We start from the raw sequence: 12897 nt of genomic DNA, 5'->3' as shown, positions 1-12897 counted from the left end.
TAGGATTAAAGGTAATGCCCACCAGTTCTTGGCTCCGTTGTTTCATTATCGTCTGTCTGAATCAAACGCGAACCTGCACGGGCCAGGCGGCTATGATGGTGGTCGTGCCTACTGTCTTTACATCCTCTTATTTACATCTCATGGTAAATGTTTAATCTACTTTATTTTCTTAATCCTAGATGACTAACATGAAGGTTAGCATACTATAATTCCAAAAAAACATTAGCTATTTTTTTAAAAAAAAGAGTAAAATTTGAAAATAATGGTTCCAGAAGTCCAGTGTAGGGTTTCAATAAAGAGAATAAAGGGGCTACTTAATCATAGCTCCTTTATACAGTTATAAAGGTTAATACTGTGGTCTAATAATTTACTATTCATTTAAGAAAAACACTCTGTCAACCAATTGAATTTATATAGATTACAAAGCACAACCACACATAATCAAGCATAACCCAAATGTTTCTAATAAACAGCAGTGAATACCGTACATTATATTTAAGAATTTATAGCCTGACCTGTGGTGGCGCAGTGGATAAAGCATCGACCTGGAATGCTGAGGTTGCCGGTTCAATACCCTGCACTTGCCTGGTCTAAGGCACATATGGGAGTTGATGCTTCCTGCTCCTCCCCCCTTTCTCTCTCTCTCTCTCTCTCTCTCTCTCTCTCTCTCTCTCCTCTCAAAATGAATAAAAAAAAAATTAGGAATGGAGTTTATGGGTGTTAATTATATAAAAAAAAGAATTTATACAAATCTTACAAAAGAAAAAAACAATGAATTAAACAACTATTTAGGGCCATCGTAGCTGTTTCTTGGAGACATTTCTAAAATATCCCTGACTTTAAACTGGTTGATTGTTCTTTATATCTAATTAGCGACTGAATTAAGTCCATTCTTAAAATCAAGCTGCAAAATCTTTCAATAGGTGTTGATAAAGATACTACTTTGTTACCAAAAATTGGCAATCATGGCCCTGGCCGGTTGGCTCAGTGGTAGAGCGTTGGCCTGGCGTGCAGAAGTCCCGGGTTCGATTCCCAGCCAGGGCACACAGGAGAAGCGCCCATTTGCTTCTCCACCCCTCCCCCTCTCCTTCCTCTCTGTCTCTCTCTTCCCCTCCCGCAGCCGAGGCTCCATTGGAGCAAAGATGGCTCGGGCACTGGGGATGGCTCCTTGGCCTCTGCCCCAGGCGCTAGAGTGGCTCTGGTCGCAACAGAGCGACGCCCCGGAGGGGCAGAGCATGGCCCCCTGGTGGGCAGAGCATCGCCCCCTGGTGGGCGTGCCAGGTGGATCCCAGTCGGGCGCATGCGGGAGTCTGTCTGACTGTCTCTCCCCGTTTCCAGCTTCAGAAAAATACCAAAAAAAAAAAAAATTGGCAATCATATAGTAACCTAAGACAAGTTTGGGGGTTCTATTTTTGTTTTTCTACGCTAATGTGAAGTAAGGTTAAGAAATTCTTCACCAATGGCACCCCAAGCAATTAGCATCATCAGGACACCCACCCTCCCCTTCCACAGGCACCTTGCATTTTCCAGTCTTTCTCTCCCACAATTTTCCCTTTTTATGGGCACTCATATAGATATAATTTAGCCTCCTGTGGTACTCAAGGATTAAAAAAAAATTCCGTGACATGGTAAAGTAACAAACACATTATTATTATTTTTGAAGATCTAATTGTCTTTATTAAGTGATTTATGAATTGGGTAGTATCCCATCTAGCAACTAGAAGGGCATTCATTATTAATTGGTAAAGATCCACCACCAACAACCACTTTTTCCTAATAGATAAAGTAGACAATTTTTTTTTTTTAAATCTCAGAATCTCATTCAATTGATAAAAAGGTACTCTGTAACAGACTGGTCTGTTTTTATCAATCACCATTACTATTATAAGTGTCTTCATTATGGTGCAGTGCTTAACATGTTATATTTCCAACATCATGGTAAATGCATTATTTAATTTAATCCTCAAAATAATCCTATGAAGTCAGTTTTTCCCAGTCTGACAAATAAAAAGAAGTGAAGCACAGAGGGTTAAGCAATCTGCCCAAGGACATATTACAAGTAAATGGCAAAACTGAGATTAAGCCCAGAGCTCTTTGACTCTTAGTTTCTTGGCTAGAGTGTTACTTTCCTAATGCTCTTGTGGTTTTATAACTTTGATGTAAGAGGTCTGTTATTAATTCATTCAACAAATATCTGAGTTTTACTGAACATCTGGCATTCTGGTAGGCAGTGATATAAAAATAAAAATTTAGAACAGACTGACAGAATTACAAAAGCACAAGTAATAGTTGAATATAATTAACACGATCATAAACGCTACTTATAAATCAATCTGAACTTGCTGCTGAAAAGATTTCTGGAGATTTCTATAGTAAAAAAAAAGACCGTAAGAACAGCTACCTTTGTATGACAGATTTTCATTACTCATTCACCTTCCTTTTTGTTTCTCTATGTTCCCACAAAGGCCCAAGGGTTTTCAGTAACAACTTTTTAAAAATTTATTTATTTATTAATATTAGAGAGGAGAGACAGAGAGAGAAGGGAGAGAGAAGGGGTGAAGGCACAGGAAGCATCAACTCCCATATGTGCCTTGACAGGGCAAGCCCAGAGTTTCAAACTGGCAACCTCAGCATTCCAGGTCGACGCTTTATCCACTGTACCACCACAGGTCAGATCAGTAACAACTTTTTATATAATAACAGTATTGCATTTCTGTGAGGAATCAGAAATGATCCAAGATGATTTCTGGACTATGCGATTATTAACTTAGATTTTTTATTTCAACACTAGAGAAAAAGCATGCCTTATCAACATTAAAGATGCTCTGAGAGGTGTGATGGAAAATATGCTCAGACTTAAAGACAAGTTGGCAATTCATTGCCTGGGTCAGTAATCTTCAGGGCTTCCCTTGGTAATGGAATTCAACCAAAGGTGGCTCAAAGAATCATATGAGCTTCAGTGTCCAAGGGAAGGAAAAAAGGCCAGGATGCCCAGACTAAGAAACTCTTAAGAAAAACAAGTAATCTCTTTGTTAATCACCCTCAATCCTCATTATTGCACAACCAGGACAACAGAGAGGTCATGCAAGGTGAAACGAAGGCTTCCTGTGTAATCTAAAACTCAGGGTCTGGACTGGGAAATCCCTTAATAGCCTAGCCAGAAGCAAAAGTATTTCTACACAGAAACTTCCATAGGCTGCTTTTCTGCTGCTGATTTCAGAGAGCTTCCTGGTGTTGGTCCATTGCTACCAACATGCTTAACCAACTGGTCTGAACTTATATGTATTTCCTGTGTTCAATAAGGCAACATAAAAGAGTCTAAAATGCTGATAATCACAGATTTATAAATAAGCCAACCCAAGGCACTTCATTTTAAAAACACTTCTATAAATGCTGATTTATTACCTACCCACTTCATTCTAAATAAATAAATATCAAGACATTATATACTCCTTATTTACAAGTGAGACAAGTGAAAGAATTTATTGCACACAGCACTTATTTTACCCCCATATCTAGATGAATGTCCTCGAACCTGGCTATTTTTATTAGAGAAGAAAAACCAGAAAATGAGAAAATTTACAACTGCTATGCTATCATATGATAACAGAGCAAACAGATGGCTTTTTCAAGAAAGTTAATAGTTCTACTTTTTTCTAATTTATGTTAAAAGTAATAATAAATTTCTATCAGAGACATCAAGGTAAACACAAAAAAACATAGCTACATCTCACAGTCTATCACTTTCTGCTTTGCCCTTTATAAACTAGATTGATACAAATAATTTCACAATTTAACTATTTTTGTTTGAAGCATTGGCATCAACACCAACATTTTTATTTTAGCTCCTGCTACTTTACAGAACCTATCCTAAATTTTTCATTAAAACTTAAAACTTCACATTATACCTGAAACTAATTTTGTGGCAAGGGGTAAACAACCTGATCCCCTGGTTTAAAATGTCATAAAAACATGTTAAAGTACCTTTTAATAGGGACACTTTAGCAAGCGGTTCATTTAGGTCTTGCTCATCCATTTGGATGTCTATAGGGGGAAAAAGATAATTACAAACAGTACTCAACTCGATCAGCAAGTTGTCACAATCAAAATAAATAACTAAAATTTATATTCCTATATTCCTATTATATTGTTTTCTTTTTATGATTTTATTTTTTTAGAGAGAGAGAGAAAGCAGTATCAGGAAGCATTAACTTGTAGTTGCTTCACATTTGTGCCTGGACCAGAGAAGCACAGTTTCTAACTGGTGACCTCAGCATTCCAGGTCCATGCTCTATCTACTGTGCCACCACAGGTCAGGCTCCTATTGCATTTGAATAGTTGAAATTTATACAGCTATTGTATTTGGATAGTTTTATCAATATACCAAATAATCAAGAAAGTGATTTGATAAGTGGAAGCACTGCTTTTCCCTCAAACACAAACTTTCAAATCTCCACCCACATTAACCTAAATATCTAAACTGTTTGCTAACGGTAACATCTACAGATTAATAAACATTAATTTAAAGCTCACCTGTAGTGTCGTCACTACTTTTTTCCTTGCTTGGACTCAGAGTATCTGATAAATCAGATTCCTTTGCTCTTGCCTGGTTTTCTACCAAGAAAAAAAATTAAAAGTAGAATCTCATTATAATCAAATAGCTTCCATCGATAAAACTGCTTCAGGCTATGCGTGCTCTAAATCTACTGGTATGCAAAATACTTTCAAAATCAACTGAGGTCACTAAGTCTCTTACTTCTTCACCACTCTAGTCCAAAATGGAATGCTGGTTATTACACGTAGCTCATATTAAATTATAATGTGGATCATGTCTGCTGTGCAGAGGGCTGGGGCTTTTGTTCAAGGCTGTCCACTGGCCAACTGGAAATAAAAATGAAGCAAGCTTTGCTCAAGTATTCATAGAACTGCAACAAATATAGCAAAATTCCCAGGACAATGTGGCATTGTATGAAGATGATGAAAGAAAATGGCTCTATTATATAAAAACACTAGTAATGTCGCCTTAGCAAGAAATATTTACATTCATAACAAAACTGAAATAAAATCACAATTAGTTGTTATAAAAGTAACGTTTAAAACAATAAAATTAACAGCTTTTTATATGTAAAGAAAATACAACAGAACCTAAACCACAATGAGAGAAAAACCTTTTTAAAAAGTTGTATATTTGCAACTAGTGTGCTACCTAATCCAATGAAGGTATTTTAGGTATAATTTTCAACAAAATAATCTCAAAAATCCTTCCTGTAACTCTAACAATTAATTATAGATGACTGACAATAAATTAGGCCCTAGACTTTCATCTAAAATGACACATCTATACATTCTATGATATGCATTAGGATAGCATTTACAGTGATGATTATTCCTCTGACCATAATCCTATAGCATCTCCCTATTCTCCACAAAGCCTTGGACAATTAACCATAATCTGGTCCCTGCATTGATTCCCACATGAGCTCTGTTTCACTCACACCCAACTCTTTACAGGGCCTCAGCATGTCAGCTCATTATGACCTGAAATTCTTTGCTTAAAGCTGAATTTCCCTAAACTCAATGACCATTCTCTCTTCTTTATTCATTCTGTAAGGTACAGCTTAAGTCCTATCACCTCTAAGGAAGTCTTCATATCTCCAGCATGCTGCTCCATTTTATTGCATCTTCTGTGTCACATAATTTAGAAATTAATCATGTTCTATTTGATATTATTCTGTTTGCATATATATCTTACTTCCTTAGTGAGATTATAAATTCATTAAGCATATAATTATGTTTATAATGTTATAAAATTATAACTTACTTTATATGTAATTGACTGTACTATTTGCGGTGATATGTATAAGAACTTAAATGTACATATCTACTTCTAGTATTTTTCCTAAGGAAATAATAGACTACATATAGTATCTATAAAAATGTTCACTGTAGCATTGTTCATTAAGAAGTGGAAAATAGCCTGACTAGGTGGTGGTGCAGTGGATAGAGCGCCGGATTGGGATGCAGAGGACCCAGGTTTGAGACCCCGAGGTCGCCAGCTTGAGCACGCAGGCTCATCTGGTTTGAGCAAAGCTCACCAGCTTGGACCCAAGGTCGCTGGGTCGAGCAAGGGGTTACTTGGTCTGCTGAAGGCCCGCGGTCAAGGCACATATGAGAAAGCAATCAATGAACAACTAAGGTGTCACAATGCGCAACAAAAAACTAATAATTGATGCTTCTCATCTCCTGTTCCTGTCTGTCCCTGTCTATCCTTCTCTCTGACTCTCTCTCTGTCTCTTAAAAAAAAAAAAAGTAGAAAATATTCAAGATATTGAGTACTATTAAGTAAAAATAAAGTCTGTTAAAGAACAGTATACATAGCCCTGGCTGTATAACTCTGTTCATTAGAGCATCATCTAGATATAGATATGCAAAGGTTTCTGGTTCAATCCCAGGTCAAGCAAATACAACAGAAACAGATCGATATTTCTCTCTCTCACTCTCTCTGTCTTCTCCTCTCTCACTTTCCTGCTCCCTCCCTTCCTCTCTCTAAAATCAATAAAATAAAAATTAAAAAAAAGAAAAGTAAGTATAATATAACCCCATTTTGATAGAAAATAGTTATACATTTAGCTATGAATTTTTTAAATGTTTATTTTACTGATTTTAGAGATAGAAAGGAAGAGAGAAGGAGAGACAGGAACATCAAATCTGTTCTTGTATGTGCCCTGACCGGGGATCAAAAAGGCAACCTCTGCACTTCAGGACGATGCTCTAATTCAGTGGTTCTCAAACTTTTTGAAGTTGGGGTGCATTTAAAATCCTACAAATAATTGTAGGTGCACTATATACAAATTTCTGAGAAATATGTTATAATAATTAAGTCAAATATTAAAGAAAAAAAATAAAGTCCAAGCGTGCTTTTATGGTAATAAAACAAAATAAATATGACAAAATTAAATTTATTCTGACATTAAAAATCATTTTAGGGCCCTGGCCGGTTGGCTCAGCGGTAGAGCGTCGGCCTAGCGTGCGGAGGACCCGGGTTCGATTCCCGGCCAGGGCACACAGGAGAAGCGCCCATTTGCTTCTCCACCCCTCCGCCGCACTTTCCTCTCTGTCTCTCTCTTCCCCTCCCGCAGCCAAGGCTCCATTGGAGCAAAGATGGCCCGGGCGCTGGGGATGGCTCTGTGGCCTCTGCCCCAGGCGCTAGAGTGGCTCTGGTCGCAATATGGCGACGCCCAGGATGGGCAGAGCATCGCCCCCTGGTGGGCAGAGCGTCGCCCCATGGTGGGCGTGCCGGGTGGATCCCGGTCGGGCGCATGCGGGAGTCTGTCTGACTGTCTCTCCCCGTTTCCAGCTTCAGAAAAAAAATGAAAAAAAAAAAAAAAAAAAAAAAAAATCATTTTAGGCCCCCGGGTTCGATTTCCGGTCAGGGCACACAGGAGAAGCACCCATTTGCTTCTCCACCCCTCCCCCTCTCCTTCCTCTCTCTCTCTTCCCCTCCCGCAGGGAGGCTCCATTGGAGCAAAGATGGCCCAGGCGCTGGGGATGGCTCCTTGGCCTCTGCCCCAGGCACTAGAGTGGCTCTGGTCGCAACAGAGCAACGCCCTGGAGGGGCAGAGCATTGCCCCCTGGTGGGTGCGCCGGGTGGATCCCGGTCGGGCACATGCGGGAGTCTGTCTGACTGTCTCTCCCCGTTTCCAGCTTCAGAAAAAGAAAAAAAAAAAAATTTAATGTTACATTTTTTGAGTTATACTTTTTAGAATTTGTAAAAAAGAGGAGTTAAAAAATAAAAAAACGACAAAAAAGTTATCTTTATATATATATAGATACATTCTTAGTAAGATTTAGTAAATTTGGCAGGTCTCTGTGCAAATGTGTTAAGTTTTTTCATTCTTGTGTTTATGAGAAACATGAACCTGATATGTCCTAGTGATTTCTTCAGTGTTTGGGCATATATTTGAAAGGCAAACTCTCATTTCCTCATCAATACATTGAAGAATTCCTCTCTTTCTACTCTTAATTGTGTTGAGTGCAGAAAATCCCCACCAGGGGTCCCCAAACTACAGCCGTGGCCACATGCGGCCCCCTGAGGCCATTTATCAGGCCCCCACCGCACTTCCGGAAGGGGCACCTCTTTCATTGGTGGTCAGTGAGAGGAGCACAGTTTCCATTGAAATACTGGTCAGTTTGTTGATTTAAATTTACTTGTTCTTTATTTTAAATATTGTATTTTTTCCCGTTTTGTTTTTTTACTTTAAAATAAGATATGTGCAGTGTACATAGGGATTTGTTCATAGTTTTTTTTTTATAGTCCGGCCCTCCAATGGTCTGAGGGACACTGAACTAGCACCCCGCGTAAAAAGTTTGGGGACCCCTGACCTCCCACCATACATATCATCTTAACTTTACACTGAGCAAAAGGACAGAAGAAACTTGCCTCCAGTCTCTCCCAGAACCATGGGGGTAGTGTAAACAATCCAGCACCACAGCTTAACAGACTTTTGCAAGCTAATCAGGCAAGGGAGGTGGGGGGTTGGGCAGACTGTCAGTTTACAGCCAATTCCCCACACCTCTGTCCCTCAAAAATCTAAACTCCAGGCCCTGGCTGGTTGGCTCAGTGGTAGAGCGTTGGCCTGGCGTGGCGTGCAGAAGTCCCAGGTTCGATTCCCGGCCAGGGCACACAGGAGAAGCGCCCATCTGCTTCTCCACCCCTCCCCCTCTCCTTCCTCTCTGTCTCTCTCTTCCCCTCCTGCAGCCAAGGCTCCATTGGAGCAAAGATGGCGCTGGGGATGGCTCCTTGGCCTCTGCCCCAGGCGCTAGAGTGGCTCTGGTCGCAACAGAGCAATTCCCTGGAGGGGCAGAGCATCGCCCCCTGGTGGGCAGAGCATCGCCCCTGGTGGGCGTGCCGGGTGTATCCTGGTCGGGCGCATGCGGGAGTCTGTCTGACTATCTCTCCCCGTTTCCAGCTTCGGAAAAATACAGAAAAAAAAAAATCTAAACTCCAAAAACCCTGTTGGTTTTTTGGTCCCCATCAGACACATATTTCTTTGGAATAACATAGGACGCGGCCCCTGGCCGGTTGGCTCGGTGGTAGAGCATCAGCCTGGTGTGCAGGAGTCCCGGGTTCGATTCCCGGCCAGGGCACACAGGAGAAGTGTCCATCTGCTTCTCCACCCCTCCCTCTCTCCTTCCTCTCTGTCTCTCTCTTCCCCTCCTGCAGCCGAGGCTCCACTGGAGCAAGGTTGGCCCAGGCACTGAAGATGGCTCCATGGCCTCTGCCTCAGGCGCTAGAATGGCTCTGGTCGCAACAGAGCAACGCCCCAGATGGGCAGAGCATCGCCCCCTGGTGGGCATGCCGGGTGTATCCCGGTCGGGCGCATGCGGGAGTCTGTCTGACTGCCTCCCCATTTCCAACTTCAGAAAAATACAAAAAAAAAAACAAAAACAAAACATAGGACGCACCTGGAAATCTTCTAGGGTTGCACCAGTGCACCCTGGCGCACACTTTGAGAACCACTATTCTAATCAATCAAGGTATCTGGCTAGAGCTAGCTAGTTGTAAATATTTATTTAAATGTAGGAGAACCTACAGCAGAGATACTAATGGTTACTTCTAAAAACGGACATAGGGGACATTTACTTTCTAACTTCATATAGTCATACTTTGTTTAAAATTATAGTGAATATATACTGTTTTATAATCAACTAAATCAAGATGTATTTTTCAGTTTGAAAGCAATAAAAAACCTATCTAAAACCATTTCTGTCCAAATATTTAATATAATGTTAAAATAGAACTTGTTATGGCTATTCTATACAAGAACATCCCTAGAATTTGTGGCTTAACGTGTGAAATGGATGCTGGATTACAAAAAGCCTTTGCTTCTTTTTTCACTGACATTTCTAGTCAAAGGTCAACGCTGACAGAAAGGGAATTAGACCAGAAGTAAAGTCACTGTATATGGAGGCCCCTAGGCATCCGATGGTGCATTCATAGTGTGCTATAATCAGACATTTCTGAATGTTCTAGTTTTGATCACAAAGTTTCAGCCTCAAATAAGGCAGACTAATACGTCTAACCCATATACAGGATGAGGCAAAAGTAGGCTTAGAGTTGTTCATATAGAAAATACAATAATAAATACAAGAACAAACTCTGTGTTTAACGTACTTACAACTCTAAACCTACTTTTGCCCTACCCTGTATATAGATAGAAAAGGAAGCACTCTAGGGGAACAGAAAGGAAGAAAAATGACTCCTTTGATTTTGATACTATTGGCAATTTTATGATCAAGACAGTGAGGTAAAAATTCTTTTGGCTCAAAATTTTTATTTTATATTTAGAGTATTAGCCAAGAATATAAAATTGCCTTAAAAGTTGGACCAAATCTAGCCCTGGCCAGTTGGCTCAGTGGTAGGGCGTCAGCCTGGCGTGCAGGAGTCCCGGTTTCGATTTCCGGCCAGGGCACACAGGAGAAGTGCCCATCTGCTTCTCCATCCCTCCCCCTCTCCTTCCTCTCTGTTTCTCTCTTCCCCTCCCGCAGCCAAGGCTCCACTGGAGCAAAGTTTGCCCGGGCGCTGAGGATGGTTCTGTGGCCTCTGCCTCCGGCGCTAGAATGGCTCTGATTGCGGCAGAGTGACGCCCCAAGATGGGCAGAACATCGCCCCCTGGTGGGCATGCCGGGTGGATCCTGGTCGGGCGCATGCGGGAGTTTGTCTGACTGCCTCCCCGTTTCCAACTTTGGAAAAATACAAAAAAAAAAAAAAAAAAGTTGGACCAAATCTTTTATTAAGATCTTACTAGAATATAAGCTCCATGAAGGCAGAGATTTTTGTCTGTTTTGTTAACTGCTATGACCCCTCCCACCTTATTGCATAGAACAGTATACAGTCCATAGTGGGTGCTTCAAAAAAGGATGATCAAAGGCACAAATAAAAAAAAAGCAACATTTTAGCTAGTCAATGTATGATCCATCATATTTATGTCCATTACAATTATTATATGGAGGCAAACCCAATCTATTTAAGAATGAATCACAGGATACAACAAATGACTGGTGAAGTAACAACTTCTTTTCAAAACCCATATTCTTCAGTTCTGAAGCAGCACCCAGCTTTCTAGTATAAAAAGTCATTACTGGTTCATTTTCTCTGCAATATTCAATCACTAAGATAAATACCAATAGTATACAGAAAGAATGGAATAACAGCTACCCACATCAATACCAAAACTATCTCCAAACTGGGAAGTCACAACGTGACTACTATTTTCACTGAATCTTGGTGAAGACATAACAAAACAATCATACAGGCTGCAGGCCACTTCAGTTAGCACTAGAATCAGTACTTGGAAAGAGAGCAACGTTAAGGATCAAGAAGGAAATGAAGATCTAATATTTGTGTGGACACCAGAAAGGTGCTTTCTGCTTTATAAACAATATTTCATTAAGTTCCCCCAAAACCCTACAAGCTAAATCTTGTCGATCCCATTTTACAAATGAGAAAACTGAGGTTTAAAGAGCTAAGGTAAGTTGCTGAACGGCATATAGCTAGTGGCAGAACTTGAAACTGAATCCAGCTGTCTTACCCACTCATATTTTTACTACTTTCACCCCTAAAGCAACTGTAAACATACAATAACTGCAGACCGAATAAGGGCTTAAACAGAAAGCATATGCAACCTATGATTACATTTGTATTAAATTAGGTGAAATATCTGAAGAAAATACTAAGATTGTACAGCTCAAAATTGGCAATTTCTAGCAACTGATACTTTCAATGCAGAAAAGAAAATTCCCCCCAAAACATCACCAATGAAATAAAAATAAGACAATATAGCCAGATCCAAAAGAAAATATATACTTTATGCCAGATATGAAATATTTAAAATATAATTTATTTCAGTCACCCACTTTGTTACAAGTACTACCTCTGCATGTTTACTTGAGAAGTATTAGAAAAATGTCTGCTGACAGAAATGTCTCTGGGTATACAAAACTTGTATTTGTACTATTATTCGTAAAGAGTGTATTGTATTCTCTTATATGGACTTACTTGCTGTAATTTATTTAACAAATGCCTTTCTTATTAGACACTTATGTTTTTCTTTTTGCTTTTAAAACATTAAAACAAATACCCTTGCACATTTGTTCAATTGCTGAAATTGCTGGATCAAAAAGCATGTTCTTTAAAACTTTCAATATATATTTTACAGCCAGGTTTCAAAAAGAAACCAGTAAGATTGCATAAAACTTTTTCAAAAATGACATTACATACTTTTAAGCATATATAGTCTAATTCAGAATGCATTAAAAACAAGAACCAAGATACTTTCATTTAATTAAAGAAGTGCTGATTTTCTTTTCCTTTGATATTTTTTCCTAAGGCTCTACTTCTACTTCCAAGTGTTGGCTATTCAACCGGCTAATCTGAATAGGTATTTAGGTGGTGAAGTAAAAGTTATTTTAAAGTCTGTCCTCATCTCACTTTAATAAGATGAAATAAATTGCCTTATGTACTAAAAATAGTTCACTGTTCTGAAACTCAATGCCTGTTTGCCAAAACAATATTAGAGATACATAGTCTATGCATTCTTTCCCCAAATATGGCATCTGCCATATACAAAATTCAGAATGGAAGCCACCAGATATCTGAAATAACATTATCCTTTCAAATATTTTAAAAAGCCAAATAGATCCAATTACTTTCATTAAACAGAATATATTGAAATCGAGTATCCAAACCTCGACCACTCGTTTTAATTAAAATGACCGGGAATCTAGCTTTAGATTTTATACTGCTATGGTCTGACAAAAGCCCTAGAATAGGAAGCATATCCCATCAAATCTGCCCAATTTCCCTATGCACAAAAGTGACTTGACAATAAGATTCTT

At 39.4% G+C, this 12897-nt stretch overlaps 1 protein-coding gene across 40 annotated transcripts in view; it reads right to left on the bottom strand.

The window, feature by feature from the left end:
* SLMAP (sarcolemma associated protein) overlaps window positions 1-12897 on the bottom strand; it is a 207738-nt gene that overhangs the window by 32198 nt on the left and 162643 nt on the right. For 32 of the 40 annotated variants that reach the window (XM_066351570.1, XM_066351567.1, XM_066351586.1 and 29 more), the window contains 2 exons: window positions 4534-4614; window positions 3985-4044 (listed from right to left, as the gene is read on the bottom strand). The exons of the other annotated variants lie outside the window; for them this stretch is intronic. In XM_066351570.1, the coding sequence (XP_066207667.1) occupies window positions 3985-4044; window positions 4534-4614 (141 nt within the window). The remainder of the gene's footprint in view (window positions 1-3984; window positions 4045-4533; window positions 4615-12897) is intronic. 40 annotated transcript variants of the gene reach the window in all.

Source organism: Saccopteryx leptura, chromosome 10, assembly GCF_036850995.1.
Source record: "Saccopteryx leptura isolate mSacLep1 chromosome 10, mSacLep1_pri_phased_curated, whole genome shotgun sequence".
Lineage (NCBI taxonomy): Eukaryota > Metazoa > Chordata > Mammalia > Chiroptera > Emballonuridae > Saccopteryx > Saccopteryx leptura.
The sequence above is the reverse complement of the archived record's forward strand: the minus strand, read 5'-3'. Positions and strand labels throughout refer to the sequence as shown.